The sequence below is a fragment of the Falco cherrug genome, chromosome 1, assembly GCF_023634085.1.
Source record: "Falco cherrug isolate bFalChe1 chromosome 1, bFalChe1.pri, whole genome shotgun sequence".
Classification (NCBI taxonomy): Eukaryota; Metazoa; Chordata; class Aves; order Falconiformes; family Falconidae; genus Falco; species Falco cherrug.
Window position 1 is genome coordinate 124,605,021 of NC_073697.1, and position 25,742 is coordinate 124,630,762.

At 49.8% G+C, this 25,742-nt stretch overlaps 1 protein-coding gene across 5 annotated transcripts in view; it reads right to left on the reverse strand.

The window, feature by feature from the left end:
• Positions 1-3,020: 3,020 nt before the first annotated feature.
• RGS9 (regulator of G protein signaling 9) overlaps positions 3,021-25,742 on the reverse strand; it is a 34,034-nt gene continuing 11,312 nt past the window's right edge. Inside the window, exons 6-19 of one of the 5 annotated variants that reach the window (XM_055727640.1) lie at positions 25,673-25,731; positions 25,204-25,280; positions 23,339-23,420; positions 22,855-22,917; positions 16,627-16,656; positions 15,896-15,957; positions 13,462-13,575; positions 12,356-12,471; positions 11,803-11,890; positions 11,133-11,271; positions 10,030-10,115; positions 8,538-8,655; positions 4,933-5,303; positions 3,021-3,463 (exon numbers count right to left, since the gene is read on the reverse strand). In XM_055727640.1, coding sequence (XP_055583615.1) covers positions 3,307-3,463; positions 4,933-5,303; positions 8,538-8,655; positions 10,030-10,115; positions 11,133-11,271; positions 11,803-11,890; positions 12,356-12,471; positions 13,462-13,575; positions 15,896-15,957; positions 16,627-16,656; positions 22,855-22,917; positions 23,339-23,420; positions 25,204-25,280; positions 25,673-25,731 — 1,562 coding nt within the window. In that variant the 3' untranslated portion in view covers positions 3,021-3,306. Of the gene's footprint in view, positions 3,607-4,932; positions 5,304-7,229; positions 8,656-10,029; positions 10,119-11,132; positions 11,272-11,802; positions 11,891-12,355; positions 12,472-13,461; positions 13,576-15,895; positions 15,958-16,626; positions 16,657-16,843; positions 18,679-22,854; positions 22,918-23,338; positions 23,421-25,203; positions 25,281-25,672; positions 25,732-25,742 lie in introns of those variants that run through there. The other 4 variants (XM_055727646.1, XM_055727653.1, XR_008735280.1 and 1 more) reach the window with 4 other exon arrangements.

Consider the following 25,742-nt stretch of genomic DNA (forward strand, 5'->3'; position numbering starts at 1 on the left):
CCAGCAAAGGATGCTGGAGGACCCCGCGCTAACATGGGGTGTGGGACCTCCCCACGCGGCAGTGAAGCACGCTGGAGGACCACACAGCTAATTAAGCATCTTCCTTCCAAGTTCTCGCAAACAATATCCAAAGTCCGACCATTGTGGCCCCTCCTGCAGCACATCAGCTCAGACCTGGAGCGCGGGGAGCTCTTCCAGCACCGACGAGCCCGAGCGGGGCCATGGCTGCTCCGTGGGTCTGTGCCAGCCGCAAGCCCCCGCAGCGGTGGGGGGCAGGAGAGCAGAGCCGCTGCGGAGAGGGCACGGGGCTTCCTTGCTGCTGCTGGAGTCTCCTTTCTTCTGTCAGCCAAGCAGCAGGGAGTTTTCTGAGAAACTGCCCCCAGGGAGCGATCACTTTTTCCAGTCATTAACCTTACACATCCCTCACATTATCGGAATACCTTGGATGTCTAAGTTGCCGCAGTGAGCTAATTCTTCCAGGTGACTCCAGGCAGCATTAAATGGGCTCCTGCACAGCGAGGGGATTTGAACTGCAAGAGCTGAAAGCGCTCCCGACTCCGGCATGCCAGGCCTCCAGCGGGGGAGAGATCGTCAGATGTCACCGTGCAAGCACAGCGAGGTGACAGGAGGGATCCAGGGCCCCCGGAGCAGCGGTTTTCAACCTGCAGTCAGCAGGCACCTGGGGGGTCTGCAGGTGAAGGGAGGAAGGAAGGAAAGCAAGGCATGGGCTTGAGATGCATGACGCAGGGGTCTGTGCCCCCACAAGGCAAAAAAACTGTAGGAGTCCTCAAGTTGGAAGATAGTGGCGGAAAAAAGCAGTGCCCTGAAGACATAAATGTTGGGAACCCCCAGTGCTGGCCTCTGGGACTTGTATGTACCTGTCTGTCTGGATGCAATTGCATCAGGGTGTCCGAGCCCTGACAGAACAGCCTGTTTTGGACCCTGAAGCCCTTCCTCTGGTTTAGAAGATGAGCATGAGGCCAAGGCACTATTTGATTCCTTGGCGAAGATGGGGAGAACTTCACGCTCCACTCCCTAAGGAGCAGAACGGGTCACCAGCGAGTATGAGCTTTCCATCGCCTGCGCGTGCCCCACGGGAGAGCCAGCACAGCCACAGCCTGCTCCCCACTCGGCAACCACCAAGCTCTGCCTGCAGAGGAAAGGCTGATTGCCTCCACCCCAGGCCACTGAAAATAAACCCGGAGATATTTCTAGAAAACCCTCCACGCTTCTTTGCAGCAAAGGAAGCGGCCACCCCTCAGTGGGGCCAGCATGGGTGAGACCCACCTCTTTGACAAGGGTTTCTTGGCAAGTTCCCTCTCCCCTGTGGCTAGCAAACTGTACACCACTACAAAGAGGTTCTCATGGTAGGTGGGTATTAGTTAGCACTAGTTGTGTTGCTCTTGCTAAGCACATACCAAATAAAGAGTAGTGCCCGAGTTCATCGTGGAGAATGCACGCATTCATCAGCTTGTGAAAGCGGGACAAGGCATGCGTCTTCCGCAGCGAGCCGAGGACACGTGGAGCCACAGCTGTGAGGAAGCCAGCTGGGGAGCTGGTGCTGAGTGCCCACCATGGCTCTGTGCACGCCAGCAGTGCTGAGGAGGAAACCACAGACAACGGGGTTCCACGTGACGCCACGCACTGTCTCCACGGAGCATGACCCACGTCCCAGCCCCAGCCACACACTGCTGATCCGTGGCTGCTGTTGGCCTCTGGAGTAGAAGGCAAGGAGGTGCACAGGAGGAACCCCAAACCAGTGAGACAAATATTAATAGTAGGATAGCTCTTATAATATGTACATAACATTACATATGATATTATTAACTTACACATCACAATGTCTTCCTTTGTGTTGCCTGGATTATACATTACCAGTGTCTCGTCAGGAGCAGCTGAGTAACAATATCAACAAAAACAATCGCAAAAGACACCACACTTGTCTCTCCTGAGTAACAGGTGGCCACCACTAGTGACTGCCAGAGCAGAGCCTGATCCTTCCCACAAAGCAAAGCCAGCACAAGCAGGCACGCATTTGTACAGAGGGAACATCACAGGCGGCGCGGGCCAGCACCCTCCCGCTCGACCTTCGCTTTGGGGCAGTGCAGCTTCCTGCTCCTCTGGGAAAGAGACTTGGGAAACAGAAACAGCCTCTTGGTTTTCCCGACCTGCCCTGTAGTGAGAAGTGTCATCCCCAACCAGGGGGAAATGGGGACCACTGAGCATGTGGGAGGAGAGACTAAATCCCACAGTAGCAATCGGCATGACGAACCATGTCAGCCACACATGCAAAGCTCTGTTTACAATTAGAAAGTGCAAAATAACAACACCAAAAGTCACAGGCCACACGGACAAATTACAGAATGATGACCCACACCACGCACATCTAGGAAACCCTCCAAGTGTGAACAAAAATCCATCTTCAACACTGACACGACATAGGGAAAGCAACGCTCTAACACTCTTGATAACAACACGAGTAAAGACTGTGGCAATGCACCAGTCTGTGTCTGGGGAGGTCCAAAACACCAACACAGGTTTGGTTTGGATCTTCCCAGGTGTTGCCGGGGTGCAGCTCAAGTCATGGTTTCAAAACCCATCCCTGCACCGAGAGGCCACAGAAGGGACACGGGAGGTAACGCAGAACTGCTCTGGAGCCTTTGCTCTTCTCCTGCACTGCTTGCTCTTTGGGATCATTTTTGGTTTGGATTAAGGAACGATGCTACGCCATTCGGCACACAGCTTCTCGCGAGGGGTTCAATTTACCTTCCCCAGCAATTAGCTACCTTTTAATGAACTTGCTTTAAAATAAAAAAAAATAGTAATAATAAGAGGTGGACCCAAGCTGGGGGCGCAAACATGCCCCAGACTTGGCACTGAAGTCTGAGTCCTACTCTGAAAAATGCCTGCAAGCTCTGCTCCAGCTGTGCTGTGTACAGTGTGCTGACACCTCATGGCCAAGCAAGTAGTTCAGATAAGACGCTATTTCCCAGGATATACACACACATAAATTCTCCGTCTGCTGTAAGGCAAGAAACGAGGTTCATTTATCAAGATGTTTGTAATGAACAGATCAGAATATACCAAAGACAGCCAAGAAAACCAGTCCAGAAATGCTTCAGATTCTTGAACCACAAGCAGATGGGTACGGCAGGGTCCGCCGTTCCTAGCTGCAGAGCCGGAGCCTCCTTGATGCTAAAGGATGGCCGTAACGCGCCTCTTCACACCGCGGCACGTATACCGAGCTGTACATGGCAGACCTTGTGCTCTCAGGCCTGGAGAGAGCGTCCGTGTCTGGGCTGCTCGTTACCCAGCCCTCCCCTCTTCCGCGGGGTTCTCCCACGGGCAGATCACCTCCTTCGCAGAGTCCTTACAAGCTCGGTGGCAGTTGTCCTCTCCCTCCTCAGAGTCTATGGGGTAGATCCGGCTCTCCAAAGGAGCATCCGTTTTTATTTGGAAGAAGCTGTGTTGTGAAATAAAAACTCATCACGCATACAGCACTTTTTGATGTGCGCTCGGAGACAGCGAACACGCAGCATGGAGTCTGGCTTTGAGTTTTCCACTGTTCAAACCCCAGATCCCAAAGCAAAACTCCTGGGCACAAGCCTGCAGAGATGGAAAACGAAGGAAATGTGCACTCCCAGCCCTTTGAAGCAAAACTGCTGTGTGACCCAGCTCTGGCACAGCCAGAGCGCAGAGCCAGGTGGAGCAGGAGCCCTCAGACTTATGCTTTTGAATTTATAACGTGGACTCGTCCACTTGGTCACCAGCAAAGGTGGATTAAAAGAGATTGAGGACATGTTACTCTTGGTGAGGGACATGGCCAGGATTTAGTTTCAACAGTGACAGTCTCTCCAGGCAACAAATCCCCAGATTATGAATATGAATATGAATACACATCCTGCTCTGGCAGGACAAACGTTCACGATCCCCCTCAGGATTTCTCCTCCCTTGTTACTTCTGTGTCTCCTCTGACTTTCAAACCACTAAACCAAACCTGAACCAATGCTCGAGAACAAACACAAACGTACGAGCGGTTTGCCAAATTCAGGACTCAAAAGCAAAACAGGAGGTGTAAGTGCAGGAGAGAGAAACCACCGGTGTGGCCTCCTGCCTGTTTCTCATCAAAAACCACATCCAATATGGGGAGCAGGTGCAAGGAGCCAAGGGGAAGAGATGCTTTTGGAGGCCTGGCCACGATTTGGGGCAGGCAGCACCAACGCCAGTGGTGGGTTTGAGATGCAACGGTAGGAACGGCACCATCAGCCGGGCTGGCCACATTCTCAGGGTGTACGGGGGCCCTGCCCCCCAGTACCGGAGCATCTCACCATCTTTGCTGGTGCAAAGATCTGGAGCTCATCTCCAAAGCCACCAAAATAACAAAATTGGTCAAACAGCTTCTGCTGCTTGTGCCGCAAGGCCCCACAGCCCATGAAGGTGCTTGATGTGGGGAGAAACATAACTTCATGCCGAGCTGGGGCTGCCTCGTGCAAGGGGCCATCACCTCCTCCGGCCTGCCCCAGCGCGTGGGGCTCGGGGACGCGGGCAAGGGGTGGCACGGCTGCAGGGGGACACCAGTGCAGGTGCCTGGCGTCCCCAGGGGGAAGGAGAGGCCACGTCCCTGGCTATGCCACAGGTACCCCGAGCAGCCTCATGGCCCGCAGCTCCCTGGGGCCGGCGGGGAGGTGCAGCGCCTCCATTGCCTCGCCTGGCGCCAGGGAGGCGCAGGGCTGGTGCCCACTCCCACAGCCGCCATTACACCAGCCCCAACAGCGGCGCACGGGGCGGGGGGCGGCAGCAGCTGACTGCAATACGAAGCACAAGGCCCACTTTAACGGGCTCAGCTGGCGCCATTTCAACCTCTACGTACAAACGGACACGGGACCGGAGGCGAGCCCTGCACGGGGGCTCAGGTGCCCGCGCGGTGCTTACCTGCTCACCGCTGCAGCGTCCGGCCGGAGCCGCCGCTCCCGCTCGCCCAGCGGCTGCACCTTCCCGTGGGGCACGGCCGGGCACCTGGGCGAGAGCGCGGCGAACACGGGCGAGGCCCGGCAGCCCCTCCTCAGGAACCGGCCGAAGGACAGGGCGGCCGTGCGGGACCTGCCACCAGCGGAGGGGAAGGGGCCGGGGCCGGCCCCCTCGGGCTGCTGCTGGGCGCCGCCTGGGGCCTCGCTGGCGGGCCTGGGGCAGGCGGCGCGGTGGGGCTGGGCCGGGGGGCCGGGGGAGGCAGCAGGCAGCGATGGCGGGGTGTTGGTGCCAGCGTAGACAGCCGGGCGGGGGGCCCGGGAGGTGTGGTGGGATGGCTGCGGGGAGGAAAAGGAGAGAGGCTCGGTCAGGCCCCGGGGCACAGCATGCCGGAGGCTGGCCTGGCCTCCCCAGGCTTCGTCAGGAGGAGAAGGGCCAGCTGCTACCAGGAGAGACAGGGCTGAGCTGGGAGGCAGCCGATGGCTACCCTGGCCAAGCCTGGGCCAGTGCCCCCCTCTCCTGCAGCTCTGTCCCCTTCCCTGCTCCCCCGCAGCGGGAGAGCGGAGGTGTCACAATTTGCCCGTGGAAAGCAACGGGGTCGCTGCTACCAGCCTCAGCGGTGCTGACAGATCGGCCCCACACGCGCTATGACACTGTAGGAGACACCAGCTTGACTCATTCCTTACAACAATTAGCTCTAGGCACGGAGGAGTCTGTTACCCCAAGAACGTGATCTTGGTTATGAATGGTATAACCATGTCATACCCAAAGCACCACTGTGCCGGCTGCCGCGGCGGCCAAGAAATAGGACACCGAGCTCCAAACCCTGACGACTGATAATACAAGAAGCCACATCTTGTGCTGAAGCCCCCAGTGTCCCTGGCTGGTGCTGTGAAGTCTCCAGCTCAGCTAATTCAGCCCTCAGGACAAGCCCAAGCACAGATGCATCAGCAGAGGACACGCTGCATGCCGGGGTGCCCCCCACCCTGCTTCCCAAGGACTCATTCCCAGCAGAAATGAAACGCAGCTCAAGTGTCCTAAGAGAAGCGCTGAGAGCGGAGGAACACAGAGAAAATGTATGCACGCATGGCAGAAAGATGACACAGTGAAGGGTGAGCACACTGAGACAAGACAGAGAAGGATGAACTTTGTTCTTTTTTCATTTTCTACATTTATTTTTATTAGACAGATGAATGCATGGAAGCCATGGCCAAGAAATGAAACAACATATTGCTCTGATTTCCAATGGAAACAAACAATTTCTTGGCTGGCACAAAGTGAGGTTCAGTTTGTACCATGGTCACACTTTGTACCAGCGACCTTCCTCTTCAGGGACCGAACAGCAAGGGACCGAGGAGCGGTACGCTGGGTCATGCCAGCTTATTCAGCCTCTAAGCAGAACAGAGCCAGCTTCTGCCTGCAAGTGCAGGCCTGGTGTTTCACAAGCACAGTGACTCCAGAGCATGCAGCATTAACCCACATCAGGGGGACAACGATGAAAAGCTGAGATGATGAAAAATCAAGAGAAAGGAATGGATAGAGGGAACATAAAAAGCAGAGCTGCAGACAAAATAGAAGTAGAATCAGAGGGACTGACTGGAACACACAGATTTGTTATTTATTATTTATACTCTGACTTGATCTTCCTCATGTTACTACATACTGGCAGTCCCAGCATGCTCAGTGCTCCCTGTTAAACAAACCCTGAAGAGACTGCAGAGCTCATCACATCCAAGTAGCTTTGGACCAACCCTGCTACATTCCTGAGTATCTTTCAGTGCTCTTATGTCAAGGTAGGTTGATGCTGCTCAGTATTAGACATCAATTCAAAAGAAATTACAGTCTGAGCCCGCTCACCCTTACAGCATTGCAAAATTTGCCATTGCTCCCACTGGGAATAAGGGCATCTGAGCAAAAGACTCATGCAACTTGGTTTCAATTCCTCTAAGAAGGTTTATCACCGTTAGGTCAATGGAGGTCAAGAAAATCTCCGTAGCTCAGCTGCAAAGCAAAGGAGACTAGTTCTGCAGTGATACCAGATCAGACCAGGTAGCCCCGATTCCTCCTCCTGACAACACACACCGGGAGGGCTAGAATCGCTGTTCAAAGCTGTGGGGGAACAGCTATTGCCTGACTATCTTGCCTGCTCACAAGGGGCTGGTCTGCATGCACCCCAGTACCTGAGGGCTCCCACTCACATCCAGCTTCCTCCACCTCCCATTTCCTCTAAAATCGATCATCTGTTCTTACTGCTGGTACAATACAAACCAGAGTAAAGAAGCTTCCTGGATCTCAGTGCTTCCCACCCAGTTCCTCTGTTTCCTCTAAGTTTTAACAAACAAGAAAGCTTTTCTGCCCCCCAATTCCCTCTACTGGGCTTTGCAGGAATCTTCTCACTTCTGGTTATCATTGGCCTGGTCCAGTGACACTCTGGTTTCCCAACAAAGCCTGGAATCTCCCTGAGCTCTTTAGCACTAAGGTAGTATTTTAGGTTGTCTCATTCTAAAGAGCAAAAGAAAAAAAAAAAAAAAAAAACACACACACACAAAACATACCACTACTTAAAGCTGAAATCAGCTCTGAACACCTCTACCCTGGTTCCTCCCTGCTTCTGGGCTACAAGCTGGAAGTACCCCGTTAGGTTTTTTTAACAACAGAAAATAGAAGAGCAGGAAAAAGACAAGACAAGAGGTAGGAAAGGTTTGATAAAAGAAACACAAAGCCATGGCTGCGTCTCTCAAGCCCTCCTGCAGGTTCCTGTGAGCAATGGCTTGCTACACCTGCACACCTACCTCATTGTGCAGGGGAGTCACGGGGGAGATCTCCTATGTCCCAGGGGCACTTGTGAGCATCATCAAAATTCAAAGGGTCATCTAAACCTTCAGAAACACTCATCCTACCACTCTCACAAGAAGATTACCCTCAAGATCTGCCTCTGGCTCCGCTGCACTGGCTAGGAGATGCAGGATACCTGAAGTGAGGAGTGTACTCCTCTCAGTGGGTGGCCAAGATACACCCCTTGGGAGGGCACGCACGCCTCTGAGAGGATGGACACCAGCGTGGACGCACTCCGAGGTGGGCCACCTCACCCTGCTCCCTGCGGGGTCACAAGGACCTGAACCCAAAGGACTGGGACAGCTGAGCTTTACACTGCCTTGTGCCACCCCACCTCCTGGAGGAACAGGAGGCAGGGGGAGGCAGCTGGGCCACCCAACCTCCACAGGGAGCTCGAGGCACCCAGGAAGCACCCCCTCCTCTCCGAGGGGTGCAGGGAGGGAGCCGGGCCCTGCACCCCGAGTCCGGCACAGCCAGCAGCCAGGCTCCACCAGCACTCCCATGCCTAACCTGCCTGGGAAGCGACATCCGCGGCTCCAGAAGCCATGGCAACGTGCGGAAGCAGGCTGTTGGCAGAGCCGGCCTGCAAACCTAAAGCAGCACTGACACCTTCAGGAAGGGGAGACAAAGCTCAACACCAGCTCGGCTTGTCTTTTCCCTGGGCTGTGCCCTGCGGGGCTCAGAGCCTATTTGGGAGGTTCCTTGAGCTGGCTCCTGCGGTCCAGCTTGCTCATGACCTGCGTGATGTCCACAGTCGCGGCGGCTTCTTTGGCTTTGGCCTCTTCCTCCCGCTGCCTCAGGATGATGGGGCTGGGGCTGGAGCGCAGGTGACGGCGTCTGAACGGGAAAGGGGAGCTGGGCAGAGAGGGAGTGAAAGAAGCAGGGTGTTACTGAAAAGTCAAAAGGCACCAAAAACTCACTCCCAGTAAGCAAATTTACCAGGAGGGCAAGCTCAGACACGGAGACATGTGCCACTGTCACCTGCACAAAAACAAAGAAGTGCAATTGTGGATGAGGTGGTTCAAAGTAGGACTCAGTGACACGGTCCCACACATGAGCTACAGAACTGCTAAAAGCATCCAGGCGGTCCTGGTCCTCGTAAGTGACTCCAGGGCCAGGAGATGGCCGGTACCTCACTCCTTTTGTCGTGTTTGCACGTAACTCTCAGTGTGAAGCCAAACACCTGCCATGAGTGGAATTTTTTCTAACGCTTTCAGAGGATCAAGATAGGGACCAGTATAGGTGTTTCTGGTGCCTGTGATATGATACCCCAAAAACCCACTTGCTACCTGCTGCAGCAAAGCCATCACCGGCAGCAGGGGAAACAAGTGTTGAGCCACCTCTGGATGAGGTACTAGCTCTTTAGTTTAACCAGGATGCTGACCACTGAGTGTCCAGAACAAGCACTGATAAACACAAAGCTAGTCGCCAGGATTAACCAGCATCTACCAGGGATCTTGTGATGTGTGGCTCAGGGAAAAACTAACCAAACCCCAGGCAAGTCAGCAGGAGGGTTTTTTCCACTGACTTGAAATGCGCTTTAGATGAAACAATAGCGTGAAAGTCCATGATTCCTCTTTCTTGCTTGCTAGGTTGATGAGTGGAAGAGGAACAGAGAAAGAAGCACACCACCCAGGCTCGCTATGACCTTGTACACTCAGCTTTAAGAAGCAACTACACTTCAAACTCTTGATTGGGAAAGAGCCATTTCAAGCCTGCTGCTTCTAACGCCGTCTACCTTGTGCCAGCAGTCCCTCACAAGTAAGATGCTGTTTATTCCCATGTGGCTGCCTGTCACCTTCGCCTTGCAGGTGGCAAGCAGCTTTGTCCGGGCAGAGCTGAGCAGAACCCACGGAGGACCCTGCAGTGGCTCTGTGTCTCCTCGGCAGCCTGTGTTTTGTGGGCAGGAGTTTTCCCATGCCCAGTACACAGCACTTTCTCCTTCCAGGAAAGGAGTTGTCATTAATTCAACAATCACAGCCTTTCTGAACAGACCCAACAGACAAGGCAGCCAAGCAATTGTCAAGTTGATCCTGACTGCACACAAGGCGCTTCCAAAGGGCTCACAAATAAACAGCACAATCAGTCCCAAAGCAAGGCATCTTCTTAGTGAAAAATCTTATTTCATTAAACAAACGTCTAAATCATAGTAATTTTGCTGCAACCCAGGCTTTTTCTACCCTTGCTACAAGAAAAACAAACCCCACAATTACATCCAGTTTCACTTGCCTTTTTTTGACAGTCTCTTGTGGCACAACAGCCTTGGCCAGCATTTCCTTGTATACTGGAGACTTTAAATAGCGGCCATAGGAGTCCTACTAGGAGAAAAAAAAGAGAAACTGGTAGTTATGGGCTGCAAACACCCTTATTAAAATCACCACCAAATACAACTGCTCAGGAGCCAGGGAGGCTGGGAACTGGATAATCTCCCCCAGCAGCCCAAGGGACTTTATATCTTGCAGGCAAATGTAGCTATTTAAACCAATACCCTTTCATCTTGGTGTAAAACTCCCAGGATTTTCCATCTCACAATAAAGCTTCCCAGGTAAGACCCAGACCAAAAGGTCTGAACAGAGCTTAGCCCAAGCCAGCGGTGTCTCACAGTCATTGGGAGGCAACGCGATTATGTTTCAGGAGCCGGACCTTTTTCAGCAACTGGTGAAAACCAGTGCAGCTCTGCTGCTTTCAGTGTCAACATGCACTAGCTGCTGCTCTGGCCCATAATACTCCTTCCGGCTAAGTGTATTTTGTGTCACTCATAAGGAGGAGTTACAGGTTATCTGTAGTTACCAGGATCTAATGACAGCCATGACATACTGTATGCTGATAGCAGCCCACAGTCCGCTGCATCAGTCAAACCTAAAAAAGGGTGTCCATAAACACAACCACAGAAAAATGTGTGAAAAAACTCGGTAAAACTTAAGATGGGTCATGTCTGCCAATGCTGTTGGTACAAAACTCAGGCAGTTACATCACAATTGCTACTACCTTTCCCATCCACTGCTGAAATCCAGTCGATGCGGCACAGAGTGGTACTAACCGAGTCAAGTTAAAAGATTTGTTCAAGCTTTGAACGAGCTGGTGACCAAGCTGGTATTTTAGAAAGTAGGACTTCCAGCAGACACCTGACCTCCACCACCCTGGGCACAGCTGCCTTAGAGGGAAGAAGAAGCAGCAGAATACAAAGACCTGAAGCAGTGCTTGCTAAAGTCAGCAAATTCGAAGGATTTTCAAACAAAGGCCACTTGAAAGTGACAGCTGATAGCACACAAAGGCACGGAAAGGCCCAGAGGACTGGAATCCCCTTAAGGCTTTGGAAACAAATAACAAACCTTTTTCATCAGCATGTAAATGTGGGTCTGAGCAGCATCTAAAACATAACGATGAGGGTGCTTGAGGCCTTTGACAGTGATGCCCATTGTTGTGCCATCAATGTTAATCCAGCGCCTTGCTCCCGGAGCCAGGAAGAGCCTGCAACGAGAAGGAATCAACACTGCCATTAACAGCTGGAGAATTCCTGGAGATTCCTGTCTGTGCATGAAAGGAAAAGTCCCTTCAGCTCCCCACTACAATCTGCTGTCCTGATTTTGGGCAGTCAGTCTCCTCTTCAACACTACAACATGTAGTCACTTCCTCTTGCCCTGTTAACACACAATATAAACCAAATCTGAGCCCACTGGAAGCAAAAAGGGCTTCTCCACTCTCCTCGTGGCAGCCCCAAGATATCTGCTGTTCCACACCTCTCGATTACATGCTAAGACCTAAACGTAATAGTGGAGAACAGAGAGGAAAAGTAACTATATAACAAAACAGTACTTAGGCTTTCATCTTCACAAGTTCATTTCCTACATAGGGACACTGGACAGTCACATTTGATGAGAGCTTACAAAGAAAAGTCTCAGGAATAAATAACGCGGAGAATGACAACGTGTGGAAGAAGGTTATGGGATTCATGTACAAAGAGCTTAAGAAATCAAGAAATTTTGCAATCATCACACTCACTTGTAAATCTCTTCTGCTTTTTCTTTGACCTTGGATTGGTCTCCATACTTGAGATCCTCACAGGCTTCCCAGAAACTCAGATTCTCTCCTGCGTAACAGGGATGCAGTCAGCAGAGAGCGAGACTGAGAAAAACACAATCCCATTTATTAACTCCTAAACTGAATGTATTTGACTCAGTGCGTTGGTCCTGATTCAGTCTCTGCAGTTCTTACAACCACCTTGAAAATCCCCTTGGGATTGAAGGAGGAATACAGCTTTCCCCTGCTCTCTGCTCGTTGACACCTAAGCGAGCTTGCGAATTCAGCCAGTTGCAGCTCGCCTGGGAGCAATCCCCACACGCGGGGAGTGCCCTGGGCTGTATTTTGTGCCCTGTGCCACTAGATGGTATTGCATGCACTGGCTGCAAAGCCATCGCCTCCAAAGTCACTTCTACTGCCTTTACTGTGCGACTTTGTCATCGTCTCGGCTCACAGCACCTACTGCAAAGGCATGGATTTCCACCACCGCTCTGTAGCGCAGGCAGGGAGAAAGACAGAGACACAGCAGACCCACCGCTGAACTCCTTCTTCAGGAACACCTGGAAGTTCTGCCGACCTTTCGGGTCTCGTATCAGCTCATTGAAATTGAAGGCCCATCGCTCCACACGCATTCTGGTGGGGACTTCCACTCTGCACAGGTTGAAAACAAACAGCATGGCCAGTTTCAAGTCGCCCACTTAATTGGCAGATTAATTAAAACCAAAATGCCCTTTGCTGGAATGCCAAGGGACTTCTCAGCACTATCCTGTTTTCCAGAATGCTGTAATGAGCTCCTGAAGTCAGCCCCCACTAAGTAAGCCAGAATTAAACAACTTGGTACACAGTGGGATGAGGATTTAGCTCAGATTTACACTGCTCTTGCAATGACAGCCCAGCTTTGCTGCAGGTTTCGCTCAGTTCTGTTCTGGAGGAGGCACTGATTGCTGCCCAAAGCTTTGCTTCTTATAACGGCATTCTGTGAAAGTATCCTTTGGGGCTGTCTAATGGGATACCATCAGTCTAACAGGATTGCCAGTCTCAAATGAGAACCAGTAATATGTTGTAAGCTTCAAGCCCAGAGATGCCACTGTATAATTAGCAAACACTATCTGAATGGAAATCCAAGGGAGACCTCAGAGAAAGGATGGACTCCCAGTATGTGCCTCCAGCCCAAACTCTCTCCTGGGGTGTGTGCAAAGACCAAGGGCCAGTAGTTGAACCTAGAATTGCTACACCATTGGCAGCACCTAATTTAGCAATGTTAATGCTAAACCAAGGGCTACACCTGAGTGTAACTGGTCATATTCCATTCCTGTGCTAGGAAAAGCGGACTAGACTCACGCAAGGGGAGGATTAGACCCACTCAGCAGGGGCTGAGCGCATACTTCCATCATGAGTTTAGGAATTTCTGTCATGTTAAGGCAGGCTCCACTTGAGGAAGATAACGCTGGAAGTTCAGCACGGAGTATTCCCAAGAGACAGTTTCTTTAGCATGGCCAAGCTATGTCAGAAAGGGAATTGCTTCCCTGCTTATGATCAGAGACTAGATATCACACTGAAATCAGCAGTTCCCTTTTCTGATTTCTATCAGCATAAAGGCCAGTGTAAACCACAAGCTGACAAAAGCATACCAATACATACAGTTTTGAGTTGAGATCCCAGAACTCAGTGTCATCTGTTACCCAGGGGTTGCTGGGGAGACATCCAGACAGGATAGGATCATTGGAGAGAAACTGCTCAGAGTACTTCACAAGCCTGCAAGCAAATCCAACAAAATCAAAATACTAATTTGCAGGCAGAATTGCAGCCAGCCCCACTACAACCAAATAAGTGGTTGCACCAACCATAGATAGGTATCTTCAGAGGTGCAGCCCTATCAGCACAGGGACCTGCAGTGTAGCCCCTGCCTTCCTAGAAAAATTGATTCATTAGCTCAGTTCATCTTTTCCATTTCCCAAACAATAATCTCCTGGTTGTCTTTCAAAGCAGTCATTTTGTCAGTTCAAGTGCAGGTATATACAAGACTCTCTTCCATCACCTCCTTTTGCCTCTTCATTTCAAGGAAAGCGGGACTAAACCCCCAAATGCCTTCTGCCTCCTTCTCCAGGCCTGATCCTGTGCCGTGCTATGCCACACATTACAGAGAGGAAAGTGCCAGAGAAAAGGAAAGCAAGTGCTGTATTTGTTGAGGGTGGGCTCTCCACAGCCTTCCCATGGGGCGTGGGAGCGCCCAGGGAGCTGCAGGAGAGGCGAGGGAGCGCTGAGGGCACATCCAGGCTTCTCCTTTCCTCTGCTCACCTACCGCACAGCTCATTCCTCTGCAAATGACTCTGAGGGCTTGGCATGAAGCAAAAATGTCTCTATCCTAGCAGGAACCAGACAAACACTTCTACCTTCTAAGTTGGCCAGACTCGTAATTACAACGGATTTCACTAACGTCCTGGAATTTTAGATTTCTCCTCCCTTTTTCACTCTTGAAAAAAATCATCTGGTTTCTGCATTTAAAATTCCTTCCAGGCCAAACTGCTTTCATGTGCTCAAAGCTTGGAGCGCACTGTCCAAGGGCCCGTTGCTAACAGGCACCTTGGCACACATCCTGCAATTATCCAATGCTACTGCACAAAGCATACCATAGGTTTGGCACAGAAGTCCTCGATGCTATCTTCTCACTGGAAATGCCAAGGCATTCAGCACCTGCATAATTCACTCCAATCCATATATTTTAATCAGGCTACAAATCTAAACCTGTCAACTCAAGTAACATTGCTCTGTCCTTTTAATGATTAGTGCCTCGCAGCTCCTCCTAAATCAATGGAATGCTCTGGTGCATGCATACTATCTAGTTGCTGCTCACATCCTCATCAATAATAATTTGATTTGGACCCAATCCTGCAGCTGAGACCCAAATTTCCTGAGGATTTTTTTTCATCTAGGTGATAGGCATTATCCTGTCAGAAGACTAGAACTAATGAATGAAAAGCTCCATTGCCAAACAGTTTAGTACCAAAAAAATTCCTGAAGGCAGCCAGGTGTCCCCAGCTCCAGTTCAGAGTTTGGAAAACTGAGGCAAGAGAGTTTTAAGTGACCTGGGAGTCAGTGACAGATGAAATGAGCAGAACTGCTGAGAACCACAACTTGCAAGGCGCCAGAAGACAGCAGTGCTTCCCAGACTCTTCCTCCAATTTCATTCATCCTCGACTGCCTTCTCCCAGGGAACAGGCTGAGCATCTAGTTTATCTTAGATTTGATATGAATCTCTGGGTGGCAATGACTATGTAAAACAGATAGGGACTGCACCTCTAGGCAACTGGCCAGCACTTAAGATTCCAGGTAAGAAATGCCTGTGGCAAACACACTAATGGCTAATGCTAGGACTGGGAGCTTTGCACTTAATTGGCTTCATTAAGAAACTGATCAGGAAATACCCCCACTGAGAAGAGGAATTGCTAATTAATTGCTTGGATGTTCGTGGAGAGGCATGTGTTCCTTCCTAACACAGAATAACCAGAGATCTCCCTAGCTCTGCTGCCTTCTGGTGAGCATCACTATATGAACAAGAACACACACAGGGGCTGAATCCAGCGCAGCAGGCTGGGGACTAGGAATGGGAGGATCAGTCTGTCTCCGCCGGTTACTCATCCCTCACAGGAACAAGCACAGGACAGACACACTGCTGCATCCTCCCAAGGCAGCCTCCACGCAGCCGCTTTTCCAAACTACAGAAATATACCAAGTTCCAGGCATCATGGTCCAGCCCTGACCAGTCTGAATATCTCTTGATTTCATAGGGCATCTCAACCAAGAGGCTGGTGCTGCTCGGCAGACATTCACAGCAATCCTCTCCTTAGCTCCAAGGGAGCCTCTTCATCATGACTGGGACTCTGATCCCTCCTCTGCCTTGCGCCTCCTGGCCCAGGCAATGGCACGGCCCGAACAGCACAAACAACACTGCGTGTGGCCACCACATCCATTCCCCTGACTGAGTCACCAGCTGCTGGAGAAGATAACCTCATCATCTCATGAGATAAGCACTGAAGACTAATTAACATGTGGACAGAAGGAAATCAGGACTTACCCTTGGAGAGAGACAGAAGATTTCACTCTGGACTTCATGATGGCCTGCTGATAGTACATGATCTGAGAGGGATCAGACATGTCCACAGTTAGGAGCATGGAGGTGTGAAGACAAGGCCACCTCCATCTGAACCTCAGACATGCCCTCTCCCAGGTACTGAGGCTACCTACAACAGGGACTGCTTCTTCCCTAATTCTTGGATATCCAAGGAATCACAGAATCCCTAAACTGTTTTAGTAAAATGGCTGTTTTCACTGAGCTTATTGCAAATGCCAGAAGAGCATTTTGCAATGTGCAAGTAATTAAAAAGCACTCTCCATGCTATATAAAAATTGCATAATATCTACCATTCTAGGCACCTACAAATGCTCTGGATAATTTAGCATATAATTATCATTGATCCTTGGCTGTCTCTACACTGGCGCCACTTGATGCATCTCCTGTGATTTCCCCACCACTAATTTTGATCTATTGGATTTTGCTGTCCTTGCCTGAGCCTTCCCGTCACTGGGAGAGCTGCTGGCTGCCTGCAGCGGGAGGTGCAGAGGCAGGAAATGTCCTGAAAGCACATTGACCAAAAGCTCCATTGAACAGAGACTCCGCCAGCCAAACCCAGGCATTTTTAAAACAGCTCATCCCCTGCAAAGGGGGGTTTCAGCCTCCATACAACACTGATGTAACCAACACATACGGGAGGAACACCTAGAAGTGAGGGAAGGACCACCACTTACCTCTCTTCTATAAACGTCCATAGTTTTTTTCTGTAAAATAAAGAACAAAAATCATTAAATTGGGACGAGTGCTTTAACTCGCCTTTTTTGAGATGTGAAAACACAGTTGCAGGGCTGCCGTTGTGCAGTGCTCTCCAATTAATTCTCATTACAATTAAAATCAAACACAGCAGCTCAGCTAATCAGGGTATCATCAAAGCTAAGAGCATCCACACACCGTAAATCGTTCCATTAGCCATATTTACTGTTAATCGTTCCATTAGCCATATTTGCTGTTTAGCATCGCTTCTTCCATCACAGGCTGCCTGTATGCCTTCAATTAAGGGGTTATTCTAATGGAGCTAAAATAGATTCATTTACGAGACACAGATTAGATCATTCAATATTAGCTAAAGGAGACAGGAACCAACACATTGCAAAATATAAACACCACAATTAAAAGCCTCAGAAGCAGTATCTGCTGTGCAAAGGGTGTTTACGTTGTGATTTGAATAACTCAGACTATGTTACATGTCATCCACAAATGAACAAGCAATTGAAGGGAAGAAATTAACTGCAGGGTGTTTATTCACACAGCTTCCTTTGAAGCACAGTTACTTTGTGTGAAATAAACTTGAGGAGGCAGAAGGAAAGACAGGCTAAGTCAGGGATGCTCCCAGCAAGGCTTTAAAGGCTTATTGCAGTGTTTCAGTTCTTCACCTCCCATTTCAGCCAACAAGATCTGCATCCCAGAATTATTCTTCCAAAGTAACCCTGTGGCAGACACAGGTCTGCCGAGTGCCCTGGTGAAGCACACTTTGCGAGTGATGAGGGATGAAGCATTTGGTGTCGAATGCCGCAGGCAGCCTGCTTCTCCCACCTTCTCACCAGTGAGCCTGCACCCTGAGCTACCCCTGTTCTGGGAAAGGCAAGATGCTCTCCCAGGGCTGCTTTGTGAGGGGACCATCGCGGGGACACTGGTACAGATCTGCTTTGGCATTTTAACTATCGTCGTCAGTCCTGCTCAGGAAGGAGAGACTATTCTCTATATGGAAGAAAAATATGCCTATTTTGCTGAAACATGGTTGGTTTCGAGAAGGCACACTCACGATTTCAGCAGCAGGAGCCAGATATGCAGCAGATCAGCCAACCTGTAGCACTACCATGAAGCCAGCCCATCTGATCCCAACACCAGCCTAGCCTGGCCAGCGTAGTACTAACAGAAAACCTCACTGTGGCATTGCAAGGGGACAAAGCTTTGTCTGCTGGAAATACCATGACCAGCTCTGAATGACTGTGGTGCACACAATCTCAGCAGGGAAAAACAGGAAAACAAACAGTAGCTGCACCAGCTGCAACGCTCTGCTGGCCACATACAAGGAACTGCATGTGAGGGGGTAAGGGCTGACACATCAAGGGGGAGAAAAAAAACTCTTGGACAGCAGAATCATTGGTCACAGGGCTGTACAGCTTCCCTTGCTGATTCAAAGGCTCCTGGGACATCTTATAAAATGACAGCAGACACATGGACTAAGGAAGAGCTTTTCACCCTTGTCGGCTCTTAGCTGCACCCCTGATGCCAGGCCACCTTCCACGCAGACACCATTTCTTCCCCCCATTTCTACAGTGTCATCATTGTTTCAGATAAGACTGTAGAAACAGAAGGAAAAAAAAAAAAAAAACAACAAAAATCACCTGCTGGCACAGAGAAATTCGCTGCATTTACTGTCCTAGAAGTGTCCTCTTTAGAGAACTTTGTTTCTGTTTCAGGCCAGCTATTTCCTGCACAATAGGAGTTCCCTGCCTCCTTGGGGAACCCAAGATACAAAACAGGCCCCATCAGATTTATAAGTGCTGGTTGAACTGTTTCATTTGATGGAATTTAAGTGTGGCTAGGGCATTTACTTTAGGAAAATCAACACATTAAAATCATTAGATGGTTTGAAAAGGCCCCTCATTTCTTCCTCCGTTTTGGCAAGTGGGTGCCTCGGACAGGCCTGGTGCAGCAGGGTGAGGAAAGGTGGATGCTGGCACAGTGGCTTGAAGGCAGTTCACGTGGTAGTAAAGTTGTGTTATCTTCTACAGGGTTCTTAGAGGCAGGCAGCACATCACACACACACACAAGACAAACAGCTGGTGGGAAAAAGAACACAGTAAATTAAATGTTATATAGAGCAAGAAAAATGCCATCACAACAGAAAAATTCTATGTGGGCGAGTAAAAATCAAACTTAATGCCACATCTGCAAACAAGGAAAGATTTTTTATTTTTTTTTAAAGTGCATCCTACAACAAGGATCCCCTCCTGCCTCAGCCTGAGCATGCAAGTCAGCCCTCTGGATAGTTGGTCCTGGGAAAATCAGGGAAGCTTTGGTGGGGGTGGTCCACAGTGGGCAGGGGATTTGCCAAGGCTTGCACAGAAAAGGGGGCTATGGCATGAGAAGGGCTGAGCACCACTGAGTAGTGGCACACACTGAACTGGAGTAGAATCAAAGGGGAGCCCAGCACCAAACATCCTACTGAGGGGTGCAAATGCTGGCTGTGCTCAGCTCTTTCCAGTTCTCAAATCCACAGTAACTGGGAAAGACCTCAGCTGTTTCACGCCACAGCTGAACATCATTTCATTTCCCTTTCTCCCATGGTGCTCCTGTGACCAGTTGCCAATTTAGCTGCTGGTACAAGGGACCCTGAATACCTTCTGTGCCCTATGAGCACTGCCACTTGCCCCCCCCATCCTATCCATCCTTACCCCCTGCTACTGACAGCAGCAACACCAAAGCGTCCTGTACCCTCCACCCACCCTCCCTTCTTTGGAAGGAAATAATATTTGGAACAAAAGAGTCATTTCTTATAATGAGATTAATTTTGCAATGCCCTTAACAAGTGACTTATCGCAATTACCACGGATAAGCTCCCCAGCCCTGCAGGCTTCAAATCAAAGTGGCAATTAGTAAAAGACCTCAGCCTGTCTCAGGCAAGTGCTGCGTGCTGTTCAACATCCTCCTCCCTGCAACATACAGCAGCACTTGGACACCGTGCACAGCCTCGTCACACCCCACTGCCACCAGCTGAGCACTCCCCATGCATGCAGGCAGCGGCTGCAAAGCCGAGCTGGGAGCCAGCCAGGACCTGCTCAAGAGCCCTGTGTCCAGAGCTGATCCACATGGCTGAAGCAACCAGCTCCTACAAAAGTTGGGACATCTGCTAATTTCCAGATAACCGTTCACACGGACCTCCTCTGCTCTCAGTGTGGGTCTTCCTGACCACATCGTGGAGATAATAGTCATTACGTTTTCGCCTGTCTGGCCACCGTTCTGTGTTTACAGAGGTCGTCAACAGCTGGACAACAGCTTTTGTGTGTATGTCCAGGTGGAGCTCGGAGTGAAGAACAAGGACAGGCCACTGTCATCCAGGGCTCATTTTGGACTCGGGCACTGCATATCACACCTGCACTCTGCCCCGAATGCCGCAGTGCTCCCTGTCCGTGCCCACAGCTCGGCATGCTGCAAGGATTAGCCTGGGGACCCTGCACAGAGCACCAGCCACTGACCACGGGACAGTGCCAGCACAGCTCAGCCTCCTCTGCAGGTCACTTTACTGCAAAAACCTGTGGGTACTGCCTCTCTGACACTGCAGTGGCAAACAGCACTCCGGCATGCACACAGCTCTCTTTCTGTGCACATGAGCACCTCTCCTCTGCTGCACGTGTGGGCCTTTCCCTACACACAGCCAGCTGAGAGCCCTGCACACCAGAGGAAAATTCTGCATCTAGTATAAGATCATCTCAACATGCATCTCCACTGTGCTAGTGCTTCCAGCGCAACAGCTAGAAATCAAATTTGTAACAGTTCATATACCCAGTTTCGTTCAAATTGCTGGTCGTCCCCATCTATCCGCTTCTGACCCTGTTATTTCAAAAGATGTGATGGATGCAGCAGAAGTTAGGTGTTTATCTGGCAGCCAAACTGACAGAGACTTATGAAATTAAAGGCCAGCAACGACTACGAAGATCTGTGGCTGATTTGTTGCGTATAAGAAGCCAGGGCATTTCATTCAGTAGTCCCGGAATACAGTGCGGTGATACCTGGCTAAGCTAAAGCATCTTTCAGAAATACTGGTTACAGGAGGCAAAAGCTGAGTGTGTACCCGCAGGCACAGACACGGCCTCTGGCAGTTGCCTGGTAACTCTCTAAGCAGTGAGGCTCAACCAGGAGCCTGAGACCTGGGGTAACAAAAGGCTAAAGCATCTCTTAATTAGCTGTCCAATGAATGGCTACTTCTGCCTTACTCCTCCTGCCCAGCTACAACTTCTAACTCATTATAACCCGAGGGATGCCCATGGGTCAATAATAAAAGTCCCCTTCAAAGGAGTGCGAGCACCTGTTTAACCCCAGAGGACATTATCAGTTAGGGAGAGAGCAGCCCACCAGAAGGTCTGAGGCAAGCGAAAGACAGATGTTCATGCCAATACCAGCTTCAAATAAGTCATTCTGAAGTCAGAAGTTAATTAAGACCAGGAATATTTTCCTTCTCAGCTTTCAAGATAAAGACAACTAATTGACCAACAAAGCGAGGCTAGATTGAGCGGGAACAGAGACACAAATCAAATAAATGGGTGCTGGATTCATGCACTCAGTTTCTTCTCCCATTGTTTCACCTATGTCAGAGCCAGAGGCTGGGCCCACAGAAAACATCAATAAAACTCTGCACTGCCTTCAGCAGGGGGGAGATACAGCCCACAAAGCACAGTCAGCTCAGCATTTACCAGCAGAGCTTGGCCCACCCTTTCTGCTTGCCAAAGGCTGTTGAGCCACAGGTGTTTGTGAAAGCAGCCTGCAGAAATAAAATTTTTAAAGAGCTGCTAGTCCAAAGGTGGCTTATGTGGACTTTTGGCTGTCTCATGTATTGTCAATCACTTGTTCAAAAGCAAAAAAAGGAGCAAGAACCTTCTATCTTCAGCTCAGCCTCCAGAGAGGAGGCATGGCTCAGGGACCAGCTTAAAGGAGAAAGGCAGTGAAGTCACCCCAAAACTGGTGTCCTTTGGCTCATGCCCTCTTTGGAGCCCCTGCTAACAGGGGGAACTGGCCATCTCCCTATGTCCAGGATGGGAACTGAACAGAGATTCCTTACTCACTTCCTCTGTGCTACCAAGCACCTGGCAGATGGCTACGGGCTTTCAGACCGTTTGCAAACCTAAAATCTCCTTCCATGTCAGCTGTAAAACTGTGGGCGAGAAGTTGGCTAACTCCTCTCTTCTATCCCTCTCTCTTTCCACCACTCCTTTTCTCTTACACACAAAACACATACAAAAAAGGCTTTTGGCAGCTGCTACTTAGAGCAAGAAAAAATAAAATACACCCCAACCCTACATTTTGCTCTTTTTCAGTCTCTATAGCAACAGAACGCAGTTGGCCAAAGCAATTACTCTGCTTCTGGCTGTTGAGATGTTTAAAGGCTGTTACAAAAATGAGAAGTTGTGGGAATACAGTGAGTGTGATCGCAGTAACATTTGCATTGAATTGCTGAGAGAGACTTTGACTTTGCTTCCAAATGAACACCATTAAGTGCACAAATACAGGATCACTTAAAAGGACTGATGGAGAAAGAGAAGAGCAGCTCCAGCTCCTCATCCACTGACTGCATTTGTCCTACAGTGGACTCTGAACCAGTCCCACCCAGTTACAGCCTCCATGGTCTCAGTTCATCAATTCTGTCTCCTTACGGTCTAGCTACACAATATGCATCTTTATGTAACGTTTTGTGTCTCCTATCCACCACACCAACTTCTCCATCTTCTTGCCACACGTTACCCTTTTGCAGGTATTCTGTCATTTTAATTTAAACCTGGATCTTTCCACTGATCCTTTACACCCCACAGCCCCACACAGTTCATTCAGCACTAATAAGAAGGCAGCAACGAGCATCTGGAGATAGAGAATTCCTTAATTCAGCTTCACCAGCAAAGAAAGCATGTTCTGTAGCCAAGTACTCACACTAACTGGTGTGGCAAGAAAGCTGACTAAGTATTTTCAATCCAAGAGGAGCTGCCAAAGCTTATTTTGAGGCCCCCACTCCCCAGATAATGAGTCTGCTTCAACCCCTGGCCTGTTCGGCTGTCACAGCTGAGCTGACTCACTCGGCCTGCGGTGCCCAAAAAACAACAATCCCAGGGACACTGTCTGGGTCCTCCCAAACAAATTCAGTAGGTGTGAAAAAAAGATACAAAACAAAACTGTCTCACCTGGTTTACCTTATTTTCATTGGGATCCGTTACGCGGTCTAATCCATACTCTAGGACATCTAGCATGCCGGGCTGTTACAAACAAGAAACACCAACAGCTTTGTCACTCATTTGTTGTAAAGTCTGTGGTTCGTGCAAATGCATGAGGAGACCCCTGAGCCCCAAAGGGCTCCTGGGCAGCAGTGCCCTGGGGGAGCTCTGCCTGCTGAATCTGGGAACACCCCGCTCTGAGCACAGGTGCTGCAGCCAGACCTCCCTCCCTTTGAGAGCACCTCTTTGGAGCCCCTGCTGACACCTTTGAGAGCAACCAAGAAAGGTAGTGTGGATCCAGGGCAGGCCTGGGCTGGCCCCTTCCCTGACGAGAAGCGACAGGAGGCACAGCCTGACGGCCCTGCCCACAGCCGTCCTCTTAGTGTGGAGGAGTTTGTCCCAGGTGGCTGCAGGGAGGGCATCGCTAAGGCACTAACGCCACACACTGTCATCCTCTACTTACAGGAGTTCGGTTCACAAGCCAGTAGGCTCTCTCTTGGCAGTCCAGGGCATACCTGTCCGCCTTCTTCCGCTCCTTCCCTGCCCTGCAAAGCCAAGAACAGGATTTGATTCTACCAGGGGAATTCATTCGTTTTACTCTCCTAAAACCAGTGGGATGAGAAAGGAGGCACACCTCCAGTCTCCCCTGCCCCATGGGTCCCAGCCTGACTACGTGATGCTCTGATGCAGCCTCCTGACCACATCTTACCCCAGCTAATTCTGGACTGCAGATCACGCTGTTCACATGGCCACACATGACTGTAGCTTTTGAGAAATCATCATCTTCCTGAGCTCAGCTGGGAGCAGACACATCCTCTTTTGATTAGACAGACAGCCCTTTGGTAGTTTTATACTAACAGCCTGCTACTTGTGGTCACTTCTGCTGCCTCATACTTATCCATCTGCAATGTCCCGAGGCAGTATCTGAGGACTGCCATGCAGAGGTACATCCTTGGACACGTCTCACCTCTGTCTCACAGTAAAGGAGGGCGCTTCTCACAGAAATGATTTGGAAATGGTACCAAGCAGTGTTCCCAGGCACTAAAACCGAAATCACCTCTTTATTAAATGGAAGAGGCACTAGCATGGTTTGGGCTTGGACCAACTAATCCTTTCCCAGAAAAGTCCTAAGCACAGTTTGGGATTTAGCATGGGCAAAGGAGCATTCCCAAAAGGCTGTTTGCATGTGGCCACCCTGCTGTGGTTAACAGGGTGGATGCAGGCTGTTCTGCACCAGTCTGCCCCAGCACCATCATCAAACAGCCTCAGACGTGTTTAATTTACTAGTTCAGACAGTCTCAGTATCTAACTTTAAAAATGCATTTGGCATCCCTTAGCCAAAGTCTGACCTCCATTTACAAGAACAACAGTCTCGTGTTTAATGAGACAGTTATCTGATGAGCTGTATTCTGATGACTTGGCTACCATCCCAGTGAAGACAGAAACACTGCTGAACAGCAGAGGCAGTGCCTGCCATGCTGGGAGGTAAAAAAAGGTAAAAGAAATCACCAGAAGTAGGAAAGATCCTATCTCCAAAGGAGTAATCCCATCTCACGTTCACTAAACTTTCCTGGGAATGTAAAGGATTCTGCTTCTAAAAATCAAATAATTTTGGCTGGGTGCCTAAGTATGCACTTCAGAGTTTTCTCCAGAAGTCTCTGCTGGGAACATTTATAGCTTCTTGATTCAGGCCATTCAGTTCAGCTGTGAGACATGTGCAAGTAATAATTGAACCAGACCAATAACAGGTCCTAAGCCCAGTAGCGTGATCCACAAATGCTCATGGACAGCCCTGAGATAAAAGAAGCCGCCTCTAATGAGGGCTTGCACGCTGCAGCATCAGACTCTGGCTTCTTCAGGGTGTCGCATAAGGTGCAAAAATCAAAACCTCCCCTTGCACACTTACGCATGTGCAAAAACCATTTGCAAAGAGGCATGCGACTGTGTCAGCAGGGAAGGCACCCACCCCCGCCTGTGCTCTCACAAACCACACCGATTGCACATCTTTGGTGGACAAACACAGGTATAGAGAGAAACTCAGGTGCAGTGGGCGAGGGTGAGGCTTTGCAAATGGGCATCCAGTCATTTGGAAACATCTGAACTCCTTCACTCACAGCTTGTGAAGCGAACCAAGTTTCCTTGTTATATGAAAAAAACCCAAGCTGACCAAGGCAGGTTTGTTTCACGATCTTGATGGGCACTTGCAAGTTACTTTAAAGCTGTAGTTTATGTTTTAAAACTGTAATTTAACTGTGTACCAAGACAGTGACACTCTGCCTACTCATACCCTCCCCAATGATGCAAATAAGGGAACACAAGTCAACTCACTTATACTGCTCCTTGGCCTGCATAATAACAAAATCCCACTTGTAGTTTATTTTTTGATTGAGCATGTTGTAATGTTCCTGGAATAAAAATAAAAAAGCAGTTAGTGTGAAAATTCTGGACAAGGCACTCCCATGCTAGGGTTTTCTTGACTCTCCATAGCTCAGCTAGGCCAGGCCAGCAACGAAGCCAAGAAATCTGGATTGTTCTGAATGTAATTACAGGAATTGCAACAGTTCAAAAATACCACTGCAAGGAGAGCAATTACCCCTGCTAAAATTATCATTGACTTCAGAGTATTTTCCTGTACTGGCCACTTTTTCACTTCCAAAATTTTGGCTTTTGACACTGCTGGAGTAATATTTCATGCAGTTGAAGAGGTAATTTTTTGCCATGCTCCATTCATTTGCAACAGAGGGCTAAAGCTGTAGCAAATGAGGGGCTTGCAATGGAACAAGGGCAACATCTTTACCTTTTCATATTCTTCTAAAATCCCTTTCCTCTTAATGTTCTTCTTTGCTAAGTAAATTGCTGTGGAGGGA